This window comes from Galeopterus variegatus, unplaced genomic scaffold (assembly GCF_000696425.1).
Source record: "Galeopterus variegatus unplaced genomic scaffold, G_variegatus-3.0.2 Scaffold9889, whole genome shotgun sequence".
In the NCBI taxonomy this organism is placed as follows: domain Eukaryota; kingdom Metazoa; phylum Chordata; class Mammalia; order Dermoptera; family Cynocephalidae; genus Galeopterus; species Galeopterus variegatus.
The window spans coordinates 47102-70176 of NW_007736000.1; the positions used below are offsets into that span (position 1 = coordinate 47102).

Below are 23075 nucleotides of genomic sequence, written 5' to 3' on the forward strand. Positions count from 1 at the left end.
GAGAGAGAGAGAGAGAGAGGAGGTGCCGGGCTCTTTTAAACAACGAGCTCTCATAGAAACTAATAGAGTGAAAACTCACTCACTTATCCCCCCTCCCCCAAGGAGAACATTAATCCATTCATGAGGGATCTGCCCCCATGACTCAATCACTTTCCAACACTGCCACATTGGAGATCAAATTTCTACATGAGTTTTGGAGGGGACAACACATCCATACTCCATCAGTACTCAACATTGGATCATCAAGATATATAAAGGAAATATTATTAGGTCTAAAGGGAGAGATAGACCCAACCAATACAATAATAGTGTGGGACTTCAACACCCCTCTCATCATTGGACAGACATAACACAAAAAATTACCAAAGAACCATTGGATTTAAACTGCACTTTACAGGCACACCACCAGCACCTCATGGCCCTGCCCGGGGCATGGAACTGAGGACTGGACACCCCCGCCCACACCCAGGCACACTGTCAGGGCCAAAGAGCATGCCAAAACGTCACCTCCATGTGGGTGGCCCACCCCAGCCACCACAGTAAGCACTGCTGCCATAAAAGTGTCTAGACATCACAACCACTCAGATGGTCCACCAGCTACTGGAGTGCATTGACACAAGGAGAGTCACCAGCAGAGACTAAAGAAAGGAATAGTATGTCTCCCTCCAAAAGTCCATTTCAGAGTGACAGAAGATGCTTCTGCTCTATGATAATATTGGGGGACCTGAACGTAGAACTGATAAACAAAGTTGGTAAATCTGCAGGATACAAAATCAATATACAAAAATCCGTAGAGTTTCTATACACCAACAACAAGCCAGCAGAAAAAGGTATCAGGAAAGCAAGCCCATTTACAATAGCTACCTAAAAAATAAAAAACGTAAGAATACATTTAATGGAGGAGATGAAAGATGTCTACAATGGAAACTACATGACACTGACAAAAGAATTAAAGAGGGTACAAAGGAATGGAAAGATATTCCATGCTCATTGATTGGCAGAATTAATGTTGTGAAAATGGCCATAGTACCCAAAGTGACCTTTAGATTCAATGCACCCCTCGTCAAGATACCAATGTCATTCTTCACATAAATAGAGAAGGCAATCCTAACATTCATATGGAATGAGAAAAGACCTGGAATAGCCAAATCAATCCTGAGCAAAAAAAAAAAAAAGTGGTAGGCATTACACTACCTAACTTCAAAATATACTATGAATCTATAGTAACCAACCAAAGCGTATGGTTAAACACAGACACATAAACACAGACACATGACCAATGGAACAAAATAGAAAAGCCACATAAATACAAATAATCAGATAATCCCACATAATTACAGCCAACTGATGTTCGACAAAAGTGCTGAACACATGATTGGAGAATGGACACCCTCTTCAATAAACAGTGCTGAGAAATCTGGATATCCTTGTATAGAAGAATAAAATTAGACTCCTGTCTCTCACTATACACAGAAATCAACTCAAAATGTATTATGGACATAAATATAAGAGCTGAAACTACAAAACTTCTAGAAGAAAACACAGGGAAAATACTACAAGAGGAAAGACTAGGCAAAGATTTCATGACTAAGACTTCAAAAGCACAGGCAACAAAAGCAAAATAAACAAATGGGATTATATAAAACTGAAAAACTTCTGCACAGCAAAGGAAATAATCAACAGAGTGAAGAGGCAATCTCTAAAATGGAAGAAAATAAAAAAGCAAAAGCAAAAACAACAAAAAGACTAGAAAAGAGGAGACGAGATGTTCACATTACAAAGAAATTATAAAGTTTCACAGTGATGAATATGCTATTTACAGATTAGTTCATCACACATTGCATATATGTAATGAAATATAACTCTGTACCTTATAAATATGTACAATCAATGTTTCAGTAAAATATTTTTTAAAGTGTCTTGTTTTATTTACAAGTGTTATAGATTTTTTTCTTGTCTGTAATTGATTTCTACTTTGATTTCATTATGCTTAGGGAACATACCCTGTATGAAATCAATACTTGTAAATTTGTGGATGTTTGTCTTATGAGCTAGCACATTGTGCGTGTAGGTAAATATTCTTAGGTGTGTGAAAAGAATGTATATTCTGCTGCTGTTGGCTGTATACATGTCTTGGAGAACCTGTTGATTAATGCCGTTGTTCAGTTCTACAGTCCTGCTGATTTTCTGTCTAGTACTATCGATCACTGAGTGGGGCGTTTTGAATTACTCATTTATTGTGTTTATTTCTGTTTCTCTCTTAGCAGTGTTAGTGTCTGGGTCATGTTTTGAATCACTGACGTTTGGTGAATATGCATTTAAGATTGTTATGTCTTCCTGATAAATCGATGCTTTTATCTTAATATTTCTCTTTGTTTCTAGCAGACTTCTTTGCTGTTATATCAACTTTATCTGATACTAATAAAGTCACTCCTTTATTTTTATATTTGCATGATATATATGTTTTTATTCTTTTACTATCAATCTACCTATGTAATTATGTTTGAAAATAGTTTCTTGTAAAAAGCATTCAAGTGGGTTCTTTTAAAAATTACTTTGGCACTCAGTCTTTCATTTGGTTTATATTTAAAGTAATTATGAATATATTAGGGCTTTTATCTACCATAATATTATTTTGTATCTTTTTTCACTCTATTTCTCATTCCTTTGTTTCTCTCTTCTTGCCTTCTGGGTTACATGAACATTTTTAGGATTTCCTCTTGATTCATCTATAATATTTTAAAGTATTTTTGTTCTAGGTGTTAAAATATACATACACAATTACTTACAGTAGCCTAGTATTATGAACTTTTTACCACATCAAGTGAAGTAGTAAAACCCTATTTCCATTTAATTTTTTTATACTTCACACTTTTAAAATATAATTATTTCTCTATATGTATTAAGCATCACATAAAATTGTACTATAATTGTGTTTGAACCATCAAACAGGATTTTAAATCTCATGAGGGAAAAGATAGTCCATTATATTTACATTCTGCTTTTCTTAATTTCTTGTGGTGTTCCAAGCCTTCTTGTAATATAATTTTCTTTGTTTTTTTGACAGTTTTTTTTTTTTGCCATTCTTTAAGAACATGTACACTAGTGAAAAAATCTCTTAGTTTTCATTTGTCTGAAAACTTCTTTACTCTCTTCTTCATGTTTGAACAATAAATTTGCTGGATATAGAATTTATGTTTCACTGTATTATTCTTTCAGAACTTGAAAACTTCTGGGATATTTCCTTTTAGACTTCATGATTTCAGATGAGGAATTCACTGTCATTCAAATTGGTGTTTATTTAAAGTTTATGTGTCATTTGTCTCTGCTCACTTTTAAGATCTTTTTATTATTTTTATTTAATTATGATGTTTTTAGTTGTGGATTACTTTGGACTCATTCATTTTGGAGTTTGCTTATTATGGACATCTTAAAATATTAAGTCTTCCAATACACAGACATGATGTCTTTTAATTTATGTCTTGTTTAATTTCTTTTGTAAATAGTCCTCTGAATACAAGTCTTTCACATCCTTAGTTAAGTTTATTCCAAGGTGTTTTATTGGTTTTTGTGCTATTGTAAATTAAATTATTTACTTTTTTCATATAGCTTGTTATTAATATATAGAAATAAATTAATTTTTGAATGTTGATTTTATGTCCTGCAATTTTACTACATTTGTTTTTTTAGTTGTAATATATTTGTGTGTGTGTATGTGAAGAGTCATTAGGGCTTTCTATATTTGAGGTTATGCCATCAATGCCATCTATATACAGAAACAGTTTTACTTCTTGATTTCGAGTTAGGTTTTTATAACTTTTTCTTGCCTAATTGCTCTGGCTAGGATTTCCTGTAACACGTAGAATAGAAATGGTGAGGGTGGGCATTTTTGCCTTGTTCTTGATTTTGTAGGGAAAGTCTTCAGTTTTTCACCACTGAGAATTATGTTAGCTATGGAGTTTTCGTATATGACCTTTATTATATTGAGATAACTTCCTTCTATTCCAGGTTTGCTGAGAGTTGTTATGATGAAAGGGTTTTGGTTATGTTAAGCGCTTTTCTGCATCTATTTAGATGATCGTGTAAATTTTCTTTTATTATTTTCTTTTATTATAAATAAATAATGTGGTGTATCACATTAGTTGATTTTGTTATATTCAACCATACTTACATTCAAGAGATGAATCACACTCGGTCACGGTGTGTGGTCCTTTTAATGAGCTGTTGAATGCAGTTTGCTAGTATGTTTTTGAGAATTTTTGCATCTATATGCAACAGGGATATTGTCTTTTAGTTTTCTTCTCTTGCAGTACATTCGTTTGCCTTTGGTGTCAGAGTAATTTTGGCCTCATAAAGTGAGTTTGAAAGTGTTTTCTCCTTTTCAATTTCTTAGAAGAGTTTGAGAATAATTAGTGTTATTTAACTGTTTTTCGTAAAATTCAGCAGTGAGGCTGTCTAATTTGGGCTTTTCATTTTTTGGAGGTTTTGATTATTGATTTAATTTTCATACTAGTTGCAAGTCTGTTCAGACTTTCTATTTCTCCATAATTCAGTCTTGGTAGGTTGTATGTTTCTAGAACTTTATCCATTTCTCCTAGGTTATCTAGTTTGTTGATGCATAATTGATTAAAATATTCTCTTATAATCTTTTTATTTCTGTGGAATCAGCTATAATGTCTGTGCTTTCATTGCTGATTTATTTGAGTCTTTTCTGTTTTTCTTAGTATAACTAAGGGTCATCAATGGTTTTTTATCATTTTAAAAATGAACTCAGTTTAGTTGATTTTTTATATTGTTTTTCCATTTTCTCTTTTGTTTATTTCTGTTCTTTGTTATTTTCTTACTTCTGTTAACTCTGGGCTAAGTTTATTTTCTAACTCCTTCAGGTAAAAATTATGTGATTTACTTGAAATAATTTTTTCTTTTTTAATGTTGGCATACATCGCCATGAACTGCCCTCTTACTAGTGCTTTTGTTTCATCTGTAGGTTTTAGTATTTTGGTTGGTTGTTGTTTTCACTTGTCATCGGGTATTTTTTAATATCATATTTTCTTATATCCAATGATTGTTCAATAGCATGTTGTTTAATTTCCACTTATTTGTGAATTTTCTAGTTTTCCTTACATTATTAATTTTTAGATTCATTCTGTTGTGTTCAGAAAATATATTTGGTATGATTTCAATTTTATTAAAATTGTTGGACATATTTTGTAGCCAAACGTGCTATATCTGGAAAAAGATCCATGTGTGCTTGAGAAGAATGTATTCTGCTGCTGTTGGGTAGAGTGTTCTGTGTATGTATGTTAGAATTATTTGGTCTATAGTGTTATTCAAGTCCTCTGTTTCCTCATTAGTCTTTCTTTAGGATGTTCTGTTCTTTAAAGTGGAGTATTGAAGTTTCCTCTTATTGGTGTTTCTATTTTTCTCTTCAGTTTTATATATTTAGGTGCTCTGATATTGGGTAAATAAATACTTATAATTTGTATCTTCTTAGTGTATTGACCTTTGAATCACTGTAAAACCTCTTTCTTTGTCTCTTGTGAAAGTTTTTATCTAAAGTCTATCTTATCTGATATAATGATAGAAACCTCTGTCCTCTTTTGGTACCATTTGCATGAAATATCGTTTTTGATCCCTTCACTTTCAGTGTATGTGTGGTCTTAATTCTAAAATGAGTTTCTTATAGACTTTGTAGTTGGCTCTTACTTTGTTATCCATTCACCTGTTTCTTTTGATTAGGGAGTTTAATATATTTACATTTAAAGCAATTATTGATAGGGAAGTATTTACTATTGCCATCTTTTTTGTTTTCTGTTAGTCTTGTATTTCTGCTGTTTGTCTTTTCTTCTATAGCATGGTTCCATTGTGTTTTTTGATTGTTTGTATTGTGTTCTCATTCCTTTCCCTTATTTTTGTGATATGTGTAACATGTATATGTATATGTATATGTGTGTACATGTGTATTATATATATGGTTACCATGAAGCTTACATAAAATATCTCTAATTACAGCAGTCTACTTTAAGCTGATCACTTTAATTTCCATCACTTACAAAAACTACGTTTTAACTTCTTCTACCCATACTTTACTTTTTGATGCCACAATTTGCATCTATTGATTCTGTGTATCTTTTGACAGATGTTTTAGTTATATGTTTTAAAACCTTTATCTTTTAACTATTTTACTTAAAAAGTGATTTATCCACAACCATTACAGTAAAACAGTATTTTTATTTGTATATATATTTACCTTTACCAATGAGTTTTATATTTTCTTATTCTATAATGTTTCTGTTTAGTGTCTTTTCATATCAACTTGAAGAAGCACTCCCTCTAGCATTTATAGTAAGGCAGATTGAGTGGTGATAAATTCCCTCACCTTTTTTTTGGTCTAAGTCTTTATCTCTCCTGCATTAAAAAAAAAAAAAAATAGTTTTGCCTTATATGGTATTCTTGTTTGGCAGTTTTTGTTCTTCTTTCAGGAATTTAAATATATCATCACATTCCCTTCTGACCTGCAAGGTTTCTCCTTAAAGGAGAGAATCTGCCAATAGTCTTATGTGGTTGACATTATATGTCACTATTCTGTTGATGCTTTCCAAATTCTCTTTTTTGTAAACTTTTGGCAATTTGATTAAAATGTGCCTGGTGTGGATTTCTTTGGGTTTATCTTATTTAATATCTTTGGGCTTTTTGAATCTAGATATTAATTTTATTCTGCATATTTGAGAAGTTTTAAGCTATTATTTACTTGAATAAACTTCCTGGTCTTTTTCCTTCTTCTGTGACTCCCATAATGTGTTAATTGGCCCAGTTGGTGGTATTTTATAAGTTCTTATACTGCTTTTATTCCTTTTTATTCATTTTTCTTTTTGATTCTCTGACCGAACTATTTCCAGTAACCTTTCGGTTGATCAGTCTCTCTCTCTGCTTGATTTAGTCTGCCTTTGAAGCCCTATCTTAGTCCACTTGTGTCATTATAACAGAATACCTGGGACTAAGAAATTTATGAAGAAAAGAAGTTTATTTGGCTCTCAATTCTGGGGCAGCCTCATTTGGTTTTGGCCTCAAACTGCTTCCATTTATGGTAGAAAGCAGAAGAGTCAGGTACATGCAAATAGATTATAGGGTGAGAGAGAATGAATTAGAGAGGAAGAGAAGGTGCCAGGCTCTTTGAAACAACCAGCTCTCATGGAAACTAATAGAGCAAAATTCACTCACCCCACCAAAAGAGAGGACATTAGTCTGTTCATGAGGGATCTGCCCCCATGAACCAAACATGTCCCACTAGGCTTCATCTTCTGAACTGCCACATTGGGGATCAAACTTCAGAATGAGTTTTGGTATGGGCTAACAATATTCAAACCATAGTAATCCCCAACTGAATCTTTGAATTCTGTTATTGTAGTATTTAGCTGCATGATTTCTCTTTGGTGCTTTTTAAAGATTTTTATTCTTTTGTTGAAATTCTCACTTTGTTCATGCATTGTTCTCTTGAACTCAGTATCTTAATTAGAGTTATTTTTAATTCTATGTCAGGTAAGTCATATAACTGCATTTCATTAGGGTCAGTTTGTGAAGATTTATTATATTCTTTGTTTGAAATATCCTTGCCCAATTCTTCATTTTACTTGACTTGCTATTTTGGTATCTGTGCATTGGAAAAAGCTCTGGGGTAGGAGATTTGACAAGAGTGTGCTCCCAACCTCCCTACCATCTTTGGTGAGTCTGGTTTGCACCCTCCCAGGGCACAGGAGCCTTTATATTAGTTTCTTATTTCTCATATAGGAAATATTTAAGTGGAATGTTCTTGAGTTGGTATGCTTGTGGGGGGAAGGAGGGTTCATAGTTTCTTATCTCACCATCTTGCTGACCAGAATTCCACCCATTATTTATTTGAATACTACTTCAACCCCAAGTTCATTCTCTTCTTTTTCTAACATTATTATATACGTATTTTAGATCTTTTGTTATTGTTCTACAAGTCCTTGAGGATGTGTGCATTTTTTCAGTTTGTTTTTCTCAATTTTGCAGATCAGGTAAATTATAATAGTCTCTCTTCAACTTTAATGGCTCTATCCTCCACCATCTGCACTCAACTATAGAGCTGATTCACTGTTCTGTTTATTAGATTTTTCAGTTCTAATATTTGATTTTTTTGATGCCTTCTATTTCTTTGCTGAGATTTTCTGTTCTTTCATTTATTTCAAGGCGATTTATATTATATCCATTGATACACTTTTTAAAATTATGGCTGCTTTCAAATCTTTGTTTGACAGATCCAACATGTTACTCATCTCAATATTGGCATCAGCTATTTTTTTTTTCTTATTTTTGTTGTGATTTTCCTGGTCCTTGGTATAATGAATGATTTTGATTTTATTATTAATATTTAGACAAGAAGATTCTTGAACTTATTTAAATCTTTTATTTTAGAAGGCAGGCACCCATTTTTAAGTTTAGATTTAGTGTTGTCTTTTGTTCCAACTACAATTTAGTTCCAACTACAATTTAATGACTTTCAACATTATTGCATTATATATTAAGAATGTGCTATGCTTAATCTCTGGGTCTGCTGGAGCTCCTGCTGCATCTTAGGTTGTTCGGCTATAGGTTGTTCAGCAATAACATGTTTCTGGGCCAGGTGGTATTACCGGATGGGGATGGCTGATAAAAGACTCATGGAATGGAGAGCATTTTCCCTGGCTGTTCTTCAGCTACTGGATGTCATTGTGCTTCACTATATCTCTGATGGTACTTCTGGGTGTAAACAGATTCTATTTGGGCCATCTTTTGCTTCTCGGAGCACTGGCCAGCATCATGAAGGTCACCTTCTTCCCTTGGGTGTGCAGCCAGGAGCTGCCGAGTCTGAATTGCCTTCTATTTCTGGGTAGAGGATTGAGAAGTGCTTTCTACCTCTTCGTGAAGGGTCACACTTAAAGGTTCTGTTGGCACCAGTGCAGATGCAGGTGGCTGCTGCTGTTGCTTGATGCAGAGCAAGATGTGGATCTCCCTGGTTAGATTTCACTTGCCCTGATGTTGTGTGGGCTTCAGGCACTTTGCTGTCAGTGAGTATTGCATGTGGGGTGGGTTGACGCACCCAGGCTCTGCTGACTGCCACTGGGGATAAATCTGTTCTGCCAAATGACCACTGATGGCCTTGTAAGTCTGGGATCTAATGACCTATAGATACATCCATAGGAAAGAATTTGATGCCACTAAACTTTTCATAAAATAGGATTAACAGAGAAAAAGGTCTGTTTCTCAATATCACTAGAATTTAAAGGACAGAAAAGGAAAATTTCCTGAAAGAACAGTAGGGGAGAACTGGGAAAGACTAAGTGCAAAAGTTAATAGGGAGGAGAATTTGAAATAAGGACAGTAAGTTATCTCTAAGGTGAACTAAAGAGAAATCAAGATTAGAAAATGTCAGTTAAGATATTTTTGAGTAACCTAGAAAAAACAAGTGAAATGTCCAGAGTTAACAGTCAAATGAATACTGTCAGTTACATCAAGTTAGCAGTTACAGACGATACACTCAGAAAATGTGGCTGAGAAAGAAAAGATGCAGATAAGAAAGTTGTCAAAAATTTAGAATTATGAAAAGAATTATTTGGGGGAGGATGGCAGTAATGGTTACTCACAGGCAGAAAAACGTTTAGAGGAAGATAATGCAGATAGATAACAAGGAAATCGTATATCTGACAAATAATGTTATGATAGCGTCTAAATCTGAATATTTGATGATATCTAGGAAGTAAGGATAAAACGAATACATTTACTTACAAATCATTCATGAATGTATCTTTCTATACTTCCTTTTAGGGTCATTGCTTTTATCAAGGATATGCTGCAGAAATTCCAAAATCAATTGTGACACTAAACATTTGCTCTGGACTCAGGTAATGGCATTTTCCAGAGACATACACAGTTAAAGACACTGTGTGCGCCCTTACTTTTCAGAAACCTCTTGAAGGGTAGAATGAAGAACAAAAAATTAGACTGTGTTTCTTCTCATATATTTTCTTTTTGTTCTTCTCTTTCTCTTATCATTTCTCCTATCCTTTGTCCCTATCCCAGGTTTGCAGTTATAAAATTTGTGCAGAATAAGCTTCAGTCCCCATAAAGAGTACTCACATTTTTAGCCACACTGCAAATGCTTAATACACAGAAGAGGGGAATTAAGTTGAATTTGAAAGTTAATCTGAGTAAGATGGGATGATTCTTAGAAATTAGACTACAAAGACCACTGTAAAATTTATATGAAATATTTTTATTTAGTAGTGATTTACATTTTTCAGTGGGAAATATATACTAATTATATTTTTATCTCTTTTTTATATTTGAATATTTAGAGGATTGTTGCAGTTTGAGAGTATCAGTTATGGAATTGAACCATTGGAAACTTCATCAACATATGAGCATATGCTTTATCAAATAAAGGATAATAAAATCAATCATTCCCTCTTACAAGAAAATTATCCTATGACTCAGTACGCAGATCAGTCCGACAGGATTCTTGTCAGATCAGAAGTGAGTTCTCCCTTTTATGATATCTTCATTTGTGTTTACTTTTATAAACTTATTCACTTTGAAATTTTGAGATTTGATACATTTGGAAAGCAAATATAAATTGATATTCATTATATAAAAAGTTTCTATTGTAGTGTATTTGTTTTAAATATTTTTCTTATTCAAATAATATTTAGAAAATCTAATAGATATAGAAATGCATAATTTAAAAATCATCAAAGTTTTTACAGTGTTTTTCAAGTTGCAAGAATTTTTATGCAAGTATACGTAGTTGCTTTTCACTGAATTTGCATCCTACTAATAAAACGATTCTCAAATTTTCTCATTATTACTTTGTAAGCATTTTCTTTTCCAGTACATTTTCTTTGTTTAGAAAACCTCATTGTCCAGAAATAGTGCTCTTAGAATTTTGGAGCATTTGTTCTAATTGCCTTAATATGCCTAATTATAAATGTATATGTATAAAGGCATAGTTTTTTTAAACAAAAAATGATTTAGCGATACACATTTCTTTGAAGTTTCCACTTTGCTCCTAAGAGGATAATGCACATTTTACATATTATTAAATTTAGTTACATTTATTATTTTTAAATTAAATAACATTGGTTAATATATATATTAAAATATTAAATATATACATATATAAGGAAAAAGTAACCATTTTCTAAAGCAAAATGTATTGCAGAATGCCCTGCTGTCATTTTGATATATATATTCTTTTATACTGTTTCCTACATATTAACCTTAGTTCATACATTTTATCAAATTATATCATATTTTATATATTTATATGTTTTTAAATAGATAAACTGCATGAATGTACCAGATTTATGAGCAATCACACTTTTCTTATAAATAATTGCATCTAACAGTGGGGCATATTTCCAAAGGTTTTTGATGTATATTAATTTCTCCCTTTTGAATATTTGTACAACTTTACATTTGATCATCAGTGTTAAATAAATAAATTTCTGTTCACACATTCTCATCAATACTGGATCTCACATTCAAAGGAAGTAAAACAAAATAAAAATGAATAAAACTTGAAGTTAATATATGACAAACTCCATCTCATTGTTTCTTTACTTTGCTATTATTTGTTTTGGCTAAAATACTGGTCTGAGTACAGGTCAACAAAACTGCCCTTTCAGAAACACAAAAAAGGTAAAATACAATCATATATAGAAACGAAGCTTCATTTTCAGTGGAACTAAGAAGTAATCCCGAACTTCATTCTAGCTCCCTGGGAACCATCTGTGTGCTGTCATCACAACTGGACCCAGGTGAAGACTGACCACGAGTGAAGGTGACACTATCACAGAAAGCAAATTGCAAACCCTTTGAAGGATTCCATGAGTGCTCATCTGTGGCAGGAAAAAATGTGAAAGAGTGAACGTGCTTTGGGAAAGACAAATGATACCTCCCTTGCAGTCACCCCCCACTGTGATGCATTGAAAGACACACAAACAGCTTACATTTTACACTCCCTGGGTCTGAATTCCAGGTCTTTCAGTCAGTGTTCACAAGAACTTCGGTAACGTAACCTTTCAAAGTGTTTATATTTCCTCATGTATAAAAACACAATAATAAAATTAATACCCATCTCACAATTATTTAAAACATTAAATAACTGTATATATAAAAATTACTTAGCATATAGTATGTGGAGAAATAAATCTATAAATATCACTACTAAAAATATCAATATTTTCTAATGTAGTGGAGCAAGGTCATCAGACACAATTATGGGGGACCTTCCCAAGACGGCCAACTAGAGAGGTCTGATGCTAGTCTCCTCGCTGTAAATAGAGACCAAAACAATGGACAAACATATTTTGATAAATATGAAAAACTGAGGAAAAATCTTGCAGAGTATCAGGAGAGTGATGAGATCCTTGTGAAGTGTGGAAGAAGGGAGCTTCACCATAGAGAACAGAGCAGGGCACCCAACTTTCACCCCACCACAGGGACCATCCTGGAACTAGGCAGAGAAAAGGTAAGCTAAAAAAGAACCCAGATGTTCCCACCACCGCTACAAATGCCAGTGAGCCCTGCCTCAAAAGAAATCCTTTCAGGACCCAGGACCATTTGGAGAGTAGCTAAGAGTTAGTATAGCTACAGTCTCATAGTGGAAAATGAAAGAGATTAAACCCCTTCCACCCTGAACAGCTGAGACACAAAACCACCTGGGAGCCAAAACTGCAGTGGGAGTGCAACCTGTCCCAGACCCAGCAAGTCTGACTCCCTTTGTCCGGAGGTCCTGCCTGCATTTGACTGTGCTCACTGTGGCAGGAGTGCACCCAGCCCTGGACCCAGCAAGACTGACTCCCTTTGTCCGGAGGTCCTGCCTGCATTTGACTGTGCTCACCATGGCAGGAGTGCACCCAGCCCTGGACCCAGCAAGACTGACTCCCTTTGTCCGGAGGTCCTGCCTGCATTTGACTGTGCTCACCATGGCAGGAGTGCACCCAGCCCTGGACCCAGCAAGACTGACTCCCTTTGTCCGGAGGTCCTGCCTGCATTTGATTTGCTCACACAGAGACCAGCAGGACCAAGGCCCAGGTTGCCTGGAGCCTAAGACAGACAGAAAGACGGACCCCAGCATCTGAACCCACAAGGCACACTCCCCCAGGTGAGCAGGCAGTCTTGTTCAGTGAAAAGTCACCACAACCTGCACAATTCTTGGTCCTGCTGAGTCCACAGGTGCCCACACTGATAGCCAGGCCAGCTTTGGTCCTTCCTCCCCAACAGCCCTCCACAGCTCTAGGGAGCTGTTAGGTCATGTGGCATCTGTGCAGGTTTGCTTCAGACTCAACAGCTAATCCAGTGGCTTTCTGTACAGTGGCCAGGGCCTGCTGAAACAGTGTACATCTGCCTTCTGGCCAACAATGGACCAGGCAGGGGTTTTGACACCTCACGGAAGCCCTCACCGTGCTGCTGGCCTCAGCTGCACCCTTGCAGGCTTGCATCAGGCTCAACAGCTAAACAAGCAGCCGCCTACAGGGTGGCCAGGCCCTACTGCAGCTGTGTATACCTAACCCCAGACAAACAGCTGGTTGGGAAACAGCTTTTCCTCCCCACAGCATGCTTCCAGAAAGCCACTGGGTCCTGCAGCATCCATGCAGGCTTGCTCCAGACTCAACAGCTGAAACAGTGGCCCTCTACAGAGCCGTCAGGACCTGTTCCAACAGTGAACACCTGCTCATTGACCAACAGCAGATTGCCCACCCCAATAAAAAACCCATCCAAACAAGAAACTGCCAAGGGCCTCATTTCCTAGGCTCCAAGGGCACCCACAGACAAATCTGAGATTGAATATAGTTGAAGAAGCTGCACAAAGTCTGCACTACTGCACTCATCCAGATCCAAACTTAAAATGCCCAACCCAACTAACAATATAGAATAGACTTACAGGAGTTTCCCCCTTCAAAAGTCACTCCTAGAATTAAAACAAGTGACTACACCACCAGATGCCCGGACTTCAATGCAGAGACACGAGAAGCATGAAAAATACAGGGAAACATGTCTACCCCAAAAGAAGGCTACAATTCTCCAATACTAGATCCTACACAACAGGAAATAGATGAATTGCCTGAAGAGGAATCCCAAAGGGCAATACAAAAACTCAAAATGATGAGTGAAAAGATAGAAATTATAATGAAGTCAAAAAGATATTTGAGGACATGTATGAGAAATTCAACAAAGAGATAAAAACAATTAAAAAAATTAAGCAGAAATTCTGGAACTGAATAGTTTCATTCAATGAAATAAGAAATACAACTGAGAGCATAAGCAGTAGGCTGGAATAAGCAGGAAAAAAAATCTCCAAAGTAGAAGACAGGCTTTTTGAATTAACACAGTTGGATCAACAAAAGAAAAAGAAAAAATAATTTAAAAAAATGAAGAAAATTTATGAAATCTTTCTGATAACCTTAAGTGTACAAACATCCATATTGTGGGTGTACTAGAAGGGAAAGTGAAAGGCAAAAGCATTGAAAGCCCGTTTAATGAAATAATAGCTGAAAACTTCCCAAATATTGGGAGAGAGACAGTCTTACAGATCCAAGAACCGTAAAGATCCCCAAACAGATTCAGCCCAAAAAAGACCTCCCTGAGACACACTGTAGTCAAATGATCAAAAGTCAAAGACAAAGAAATATTTCTAAAAACAGCAAAATGTGGTATATATACACCATGGAATACTACTCTGCCACAAGAAAGAATGAAATTCTGCCATTTGCAGCAACTGGATGAACTTGGAGGCAGTTATGCTAAGTGAAATTAGCCAGGGACAGGCACAGAAATAGAAATTCTGCATGTCCCCACCAGAAAATGGGAGGAAAGGAGGGGGGGAGAGGGAGAGAGAAAGAAGGAACCACAAGAATACATCAAACTTTGACAAGGAAGGAACAGATCTATGGTCAGCAGAGGAGGGGTTAAGGAGAAATTGGGCAATGGACACAAGAATAATTACAGTTTATAATGATGAACACGCTAGTAATACTGATTTAATCATCATATATTGTACACAAATACTTATAGCCAACTTGATACCCCATGAATATGTATAATCATGTTTCAACTGTAAAAGAAATAAAATTAACAATGAATTACAAAAAAATATGAAAATTTGGTTACAAAACAAAATGCAATAATGAAATAAAATACTGAAAAAAATGTCAGGAACTGTGAAGAAACCAGGGGAGTCCCCGCAGTAGTGGAGATAACTGGGTACTGGTAGGTTTTGTGAATTTTGTGTCTTTCATAGGGGAACTCGATAACTGCTTTTCATCCTGAATTTGATAGGCATAAGTATATAGGCTTAATTAAGTATGTTTTTACATACACACGTGCTTTTATAAGCACAAATAAAGTCATCATTATCAATAACAGGTTTAAAAAAGAAACAGATAAAACAGAGTTCATGTTTTTAAGCATTTTTACATCTTTGTAAGTTAACACAAACAAACATTAAACAAAGTTTATAACTAGAGTTGAAAAATAGAACCAGAAACCAAATAAGATGCAATAAAGGGCTTATCTCTTAAAAGCATTTTGAACACATCCATTTACCCCTCCACCTTCCCTCAATCCACTAAAGGGAAAATAAGGGATTTATAAAATGGAATAAACTTTATACAATTATCATGGGTCAAGTAAGGAACAATAAATTAAAAAGAAAAAAAATTTTCAGAGACGGAAGTAGATTAGAAGTTATCAGAAACTGGGGGAAGGAGTAATGAGGAGCTATTGCTCGGTGGGTGCAGAGTTTATGTTTAGGCTGGAAATAGAGGTGGTGGCCACACAGCATTGCGAATGTAATTAATTCCTCACATTTGTATGTTTAAAAATGCTTTAAAAGGCAAACCTATGTTATATATATTTTACCACATTAAAAAAATAATAAAAATAATACATTTTAAAAACCCTTAGAATTAAGAAAAAAAATACAAAGACAAACAGAATAGTAGATGAGTCAAAATAATGCAATTCAAATAGAAGATAAATATATAGCTAATTTAGCCCCTAAAAAGCTGAGTCCTAAACTGGCAATGGTGGTTGGCTATATAGAAATTTTGGGGGATTTGCCTGTCCAAATACCTTAGCAAGTAGATATGAGAGTGAACCTAAAAGGAGAATTGGGTGAAAATATGTTGCACAAGCATTTATAAAGCCTTTTCTGCCCTAATCAACTGCCTTATTTGTAGACTGACAAAAGTAAAAGGTGATTTTCTTTGGGGAGTCTTGGAAATGGGGATGCTGGGCACAGATTGTCTCTCACATTTGAGGCTGCACGCCATCCTGAAACTTAGTGATTGAGGTAAACCAGGCACACTGGCGATTGGCTGCCAGGCTCACACCTTCTGAGAAGTCATGTTGGAAGTTCCCTCTCCAAGAGGAAATCGAAACAGCCAAATTGACAGTAGTTTCTCCAGCAAACAATATGGAAAAATTACTCTCTGTGAGGACCGCAGCCCGTAAAATCTATATGTTGTCATGAATGTTGGAATAAACTGTTTAAATGCTCGGTTCCTAATATGAAGAGGCACTAGTCACATAATGAAACAATTTAATATGAAAGACAGAAACATAAAAAACAAAATGAGAGTTAAAGCTTGAAGTTCCAAATAATATAGAGGATGAAGGAAAAAAAAAATAACTATTGATATCCTCATAGAAGTATGAGAAAATATTTCATCCACCAAATAAGAACAAGGTACTATTAAAAATAAAACTCAACAGATTGAAAATGTAAAAATATAGTAAAAATTTTAAAAATAGAAAGTTCCCAAGATAAAATTTCATAAATCACTCGAAAAGTAAAGAACAAAAACAAATGACAGGGAAATTTGAGAGATAAGAAAATGAAATCAAAATAATAATATAGACAGGTGATACGATAGGAGTTCCATTAAGAATAAACAGAGAAAATTGAGTTAAATAAATCACAAAACAATCCACGAAAAGTTCTCAGAATTATTTAAGGTGAGTTTCAAGACTGATATAAAACATCTGGTTTCTTTCCATTTCCAAAATGTAGAATGTCACGCAATCTCCCAGCAGCAATCCTGGCAGTTGGAAGGCAATGCCGCAACTGCTTAAAGTGAGGCAATTTCTACTACATAACTCTGTGTGCAGCCAGAATGACACAGCACATCTGGTTTCTTTCCATTTCCAAAATGTAGAATGTCACGCAATCTCCCAGCAGCAATCCTGGCAGTTGGAAGGCAATGCCACAACTGCTTAAAGTGAGGCAATTTCTACTACATAACTCTGTGTGCAGCCAGAATGACACAGCTGAGATGTCTCCTTCTTCCCTCTCCAATGTGGAACGTTCTTCCTAATAAAAACAAAATACAACAAAACAAAACCCCCAGGTAAACAGAAGAAAAAATATTTTAATCCTGTCTTGAATAGAAATAGCAGACAGCCACAATCACAACCAAATTCAGAAAGAATAGTTACCAAACACAATGAAGTTTCAACAAAACAAAAACAAATCTGTACGCGGTTGTTCTCAATCTGTGTTCTTCATGAACATCACTATTAGGCCAGATACCACCAGATGCTGAAGACAAAAAATTCTGACCTCTCGGTGGTTTAACATAAGGGTTATGTATCGCTCATGCAAAGTCCAAGGTGGGTCAGTTCTGCTGGTTTATTTCCTCCCGAGCTTTGACTGGGGGCCCCTGACAGTTTCCCACCAGATTCTTTGAGTCAGGTCAGGAGTAAAGGGGAAAGAGGCACCGGCGAGCTGCCTCTCACTCTCATGTCTTCTCTTGAAGAGGGAGCAAAAGCCATTCTTAAATAATTGGTCATTTCTTAAAAGTGGGATAAAAATCACTCATCCCCACGCTTTGTCCAACAGAGTTTTCACTTGAAAGTACTACATCTAGTCGAAAATTAGAATAATAGAAAAGGAATAAATATGGGGCATATGAATTAATATAAATATAAAATATAAGATAAATACCAATCCAATTTGAATGAATTAAAATGTTGCTACCATTATATATTCATGACCTGTCTCATAGGTGCCACATATTGTTCTAAGAGTTTTATATATATTCTGTCATTCCAATTCTTTCAACAATTCTAGAAATTAGTGCTATTATCCTCCTTTTCAGATCAGGAATCAGAGATTTAGAGAGTTCAAATTATTATCCTAGGAAATTCTCTGGTAAGTGGTGGCATTAAAATTCAAATTCAGATAATATAATACCAGAGATATGCCCTTTAGCTTTCAAATAGTTTATCTCTATACAGTTTCTTAAAAGTTCCCTTGAAATGCTTAGAAAATAAATGTGAAAGAAAGATAAAACTATCTTAAAAATAAAAACATGTAATAGAACTAGTGAATAACAGGACACACAGCAAAAAACCCAATCTGTAGTATTAGAGTCAGGTTTAAGAAATGATACATCTATGAAGATGAATATGCTAATTACCCTAATTTGATCATCACACATTGTATACATGTATTCAAAGATATATCCGTACCCCATAAATATGTATGATCAGTATGTGTCAATTAAAAAAGCAAATTAAAAGAAAAATCAGGTTATGCAAACAGAACAAAATGAAATGGAAAAGTCATGATATGAAAATGATGGTAGATAAAAACTAAAACTGCGTGATGGTTAATTTTATTGTCAACTTGGAAGGTCCATGGCACGAATATAGTTGGTCAAATATTATTCTGGGTGTTTCTGTGAGGGTGCTTTTGAATGGGATTAACACTGGTCAACTTTGGGTAAAGCAGATTGCCCTCCACGATGTACGTGGGCCTCATTCTCTCGGTTGAAACCCAAATAGAACAAGAGGACTGGGCTCCTCTGAGTAAAAGGAAATGCTCCAGCAGACGGCCTTCAAGCTGGACTGGAACTGCACCATCAGCTCTGCCAGGTCCCAGCCGGACGGCCTCTGCTCCTGGGCTGCAGGGTCGGCCCTCCCTGCACCTCCGGCCTGTGGACTAACCAGCATCCGTCATCAAGTGAACCAACTTCCTAAAGTGAATCTCTTTCTACCTACATACACATTGTATTTGTTTTGCTTGTCTGAAAAACCCTGAATGATACAGCATGAAAGACTGATAATGGATTCAAGATATTCAAAATTGTCATCGTGAATAAAAGATCACCAAAAGTATTCCAAATCATCAAACCACAAAACTTTATTTAAATAAAGAAGCCCTGAAATTGAAAAATTTCCCAGAAATTCTGATTAAAAACTGGCAACACTGAGACATAATGTGGTTAGTATATTTAACTCTATAAATAAATAATAATTCTATGGGCATCTTGGCCTCAAAGAAAGTCACTCACAAAGGTGGAAAAATTGGCCAAAATAAAGTGCTTATAAAACAGTCAAATAATTTGTATGACATCACTATGGGATATAATACATCACAACAGTTTTTTTACCCAGTCAAGTTGCCATTATAATATGATAACATTCTTACATTTTTAAGAATTCTGAGACTATAATATCTATTGTAATTTGTGGCAATATTACTTAAATCAGTACAGTGAAACAGGAATTAAGATAATTTAACAGATATATGTAGAAAATCACAGGATCATAATAATTCCAGAAAAAAAGAATATGGCAAATATCCACACGTGTTTATGATAAAAACTGGGAATAGAAAACTTCCTTGATCTAATTAAAAATATCTATGTAAAGCCGACAGCTAACGTAATGAGTGTAAATAACAGAATATTTTGCCCTGTTGTGGACTGCATGCATGTGTCCCCCACCAATTGGTATGTTGAAACTCTAATTCCCAACAGCATGGTATTAGAAGGTCAGGAATTGGAAGGTAATTGAAGTTAGATTAGGTCACGATAGCGGGGCCCTCACGATGGAATTAACGTAGCTATAAAAAGAGAAGAGACAGGGGATCTTCATCTCTGCTCTCTGCTTTGTGAGGATTCGAGAAAACAGCAATCTGCAAACCAGGAAAAGTGCCCCTACCAGATACTGGATCTGCCTGAACCTCGATCTTGGGCTTCCCACCATCCACAACTGTGAGACATTTTTTGTTGTTCCTTAAGCTACCCAGTATATGTATGTTTATTGACAGCAACCCAAGCTCACTAAGAATTAAGAATGGTAACAAGACAAGGACACCTGCCCTCACTACTTCCACGCAACATTGTACTGGAGTTCCTAGATGGTGCAACAGGAAACAAAATAATAAAGCATATACGGTTTCAAAAGAAAAATGTAACCCTACTTTTTTAGACGCCCTAACTCTGCACGTAGAAAACCCTAGAGAATCTACAGCAAAGCTACCAGGACTAATAACAGAGTTTAGCAAAGTCACAGGAAACAAAGGAATGGACATTGTTGTTAAGATGTTTATTTTCTCTAAATTGATCTGTAGATTCAATGTAATACCAATCAAAATTCCAGAAAACATTTTTGCAGGTACTTGTTTTTAAATGCAAAAGGAAATTCAAATATCCTTGTATAGTCAAAAAGTTTAATAAGTAAGAGAAAGAACAAGGAGGGGGACTTACCTTTTCATAAAGGTGCAGGTGGCAAATATATTAGGCAAGCAGGGCATGTGGTCCATTGCCGCACCCTCATTCTGCATTTGTAACATGACAGTCAGCACGACAAAATGTACACACACGGTTGTGGCTGTGTTCCAGTGAAATATGATCAACAAAACAGTGGCATGGTTGTCTGACGCCTGTCATAGAGCTACATTTATGTTTTTGACCTAAGTGTAGACATACGGAACCATGGAACAGAACAGAGAGATCAGAAGTGGAATCACAATTACCAGTCAATTGATTTTTTCACAAAAGTGCCAAGGACTCTCAAAGACTAACGAATGATTTTTTTCAACAAATGATGTCACAATAATTGAATATCCATATGGAATAATATGAATTATGACCCTAAAGAAAAAACTGAATTAAAGCAAAGACTTAAATGTCAAAGCTAAATAAAATTTCTAGTAAGAAATTTAGGAGGAACTTAATTAATAAACCATAAATATGTTATAAAATAGATGTTCAACATCGTAAATCATCAGAGAAATGCAAATAAAACCTCAATGAGGTATCAATGCAGACCAGCAAGAATGGATAGAATGAAAAAGATTCACAATACCAAATATAGGCAAACATGTGGAGCGATTGAAATTCTTATTAATTCTTGGTGAGAATACAGACTGATCAAACCACTTTGGAAAGTAATTTTGCTCTTTCATAATACTTTACACATTCATAAGTACCATGTGACTCAGGTTTTCTAGTTCTGAGTATTCACCAATAAAAACGGAAAAAAGAAAAACAACCACACAAACCATGAACATGAATATTCATAGCAGCCTTATTTATAATTGCTACAATGTGTAAATAATCCAAAAGACCAGCAGGTTTATACATAAACAAATTTGATGTATCTTTAAAGTGGCATACCACTTAGCAATAAAAACTAATAAACTACTTATAATCAAAACAACAGGGGTGAATGCTGAGTGAAAGAACCTAGATATGAAAGAGCACACACCATACGATTTCACTTAGATAAAATTCTTGATCAGATCACCCTAACCTATAGTGACAGAAACCAGACCACAGGCAGTCTTGGGCTATGTGGGCTGCTGACATGGAACAGTGTCACGGAAACATAAATAATGACATGAGTGTACATGTAACCATTTCCAGAATAAGTAACAAATCATGCAACTGGATACTTAAAACGAACACATTTTACTGCATGCAAAAATAATGAGGAAATAGAGACCACATTTTTGGGAAAAGGTGATGGAAGTTTGTTTAGCTCAAAGGTTGGCAGGGGAGGGGTGTCCCATCGCGCAAGCAGGAGTGTTTGGAGAAGAAAACGGGGGACTCTCTGTCATTTCATTCTAGTGATAAATAATATAAAGTGAAATGCCTCTGATTTGTTCTTAAAATTTTTATGTAGAATCCCACCTGTTAAGTGATTACCCATCCTCTTATTTTCCTGTTATCTACATCATCTCTATCTGTGCCTATATCTACGTATCTGTATCTGTCTGTGAGTGCATATATATATACATATAATATACACATATTTTCCATATTTATCTACCCCTGAGTATACAGTATATATTATGATATAAGAATTTTGAAAATGTTTTATTTATGTGCTCAATTTCACAGAAAAATGCAGATGCACTATTGAAAAGAACTCTGAAAATACAAATCATTGTGGATAAAGGAATGGTATGTACTATTGACATATTTCGTTATATCTTTGTTTTGTGTTTAAATTCAGGGGGAATATGAATAAGAAACTTTAATTGTTTTCAATACAGATATATTTTATGCTATTCAAAATATGTCTCGCTATAGCAGGACATACATAAATGTTGTCAATTGCCTTTATGGTGACATAGGGGGACCCATATTTATGTCTTGATTTCCAAACCACAATAGATTTCTAGCAATAATGTGTAACTTTGAATGGAAGGGCTCTACTACACTATAATTTACAGGATTATACTTAGATGCAGATACTTCTGGATCCACCCTGATTCTTTCTGACACTCTCCTTAAATCAAATTTTTTTTAAATTTTAAAACAAGCTACTTTATTATTTGCTCAATTTAAAATTCTTGTTATTAAATGTTATCCTTTATAAAATTATTTCATGTTTTGTTCTTTAGCTTCTCTGGTGAAAGTGCTGCTTCTAAAAATGGGAAGAATCATTTATTAGAATAATTAATTTATGTTTACCAAAAGTATTGATAACTGTGGAATTAGATAAGTGATACTTTGCTGTTAGTGTCCCAATTTTACTCCCCTTGGATTAGTGGGTTATTTTTAATTTTATTTTTATTTTTTTTTGAAAATTCCAGATATTTATTTATTTATTTATTTTTTCGTTAAATTTTTATTTAATTAGTGTCCCAATTTTACTCCCCTTGGATTAGTGGGTTATTTTTAATTTTATTTTTATTTTTTTTGAAAATTCCAGATATTTATTTATTTATTTATTTATTTTTTCGTTAAATTTTTATTTTGTCAATATACACTGTA

The 23075-nt window shown here is 34.8% G+C and overlaps 1 protein-coding gene across 2 annotated transcripts in view; it reads left to right on the top strand.

Moving 5' to 3' along the window:
• The window catches only part of LOC103609646 (disintegrin and metalloproteinase domain-containing protein 18-like), a 51988-nt gene extending 39923 nt beyond the window's left edge, over window positions 1–12065 (top strand). The window contains exons 5-7 of one of the 2 annotated variants that reach the window (XM_008593947.1): window positions 9826–9902; window positions 10356–10533; window positions 11773–12065. In XM_008593947.1, the coding sequence (XP_008592169.1) occupies window positions 9826–9902; window positions 10356–10533; window positions 11773–11820 (303 nt within the window). In that variant the 3' untranslated portion in view covers window positions 11821–12065. Of the gene's footprint in view, window positions 1–9825; window positions 9903–10355; window positions 11594–11772 lie in introns of those variants that run through there. The other variant, XM_008593946.1, reaches the window with a different exon arrangement.
• The last annotated feature ends 11010 nt before the right edge of the window (window positions 12066–23075 follow it).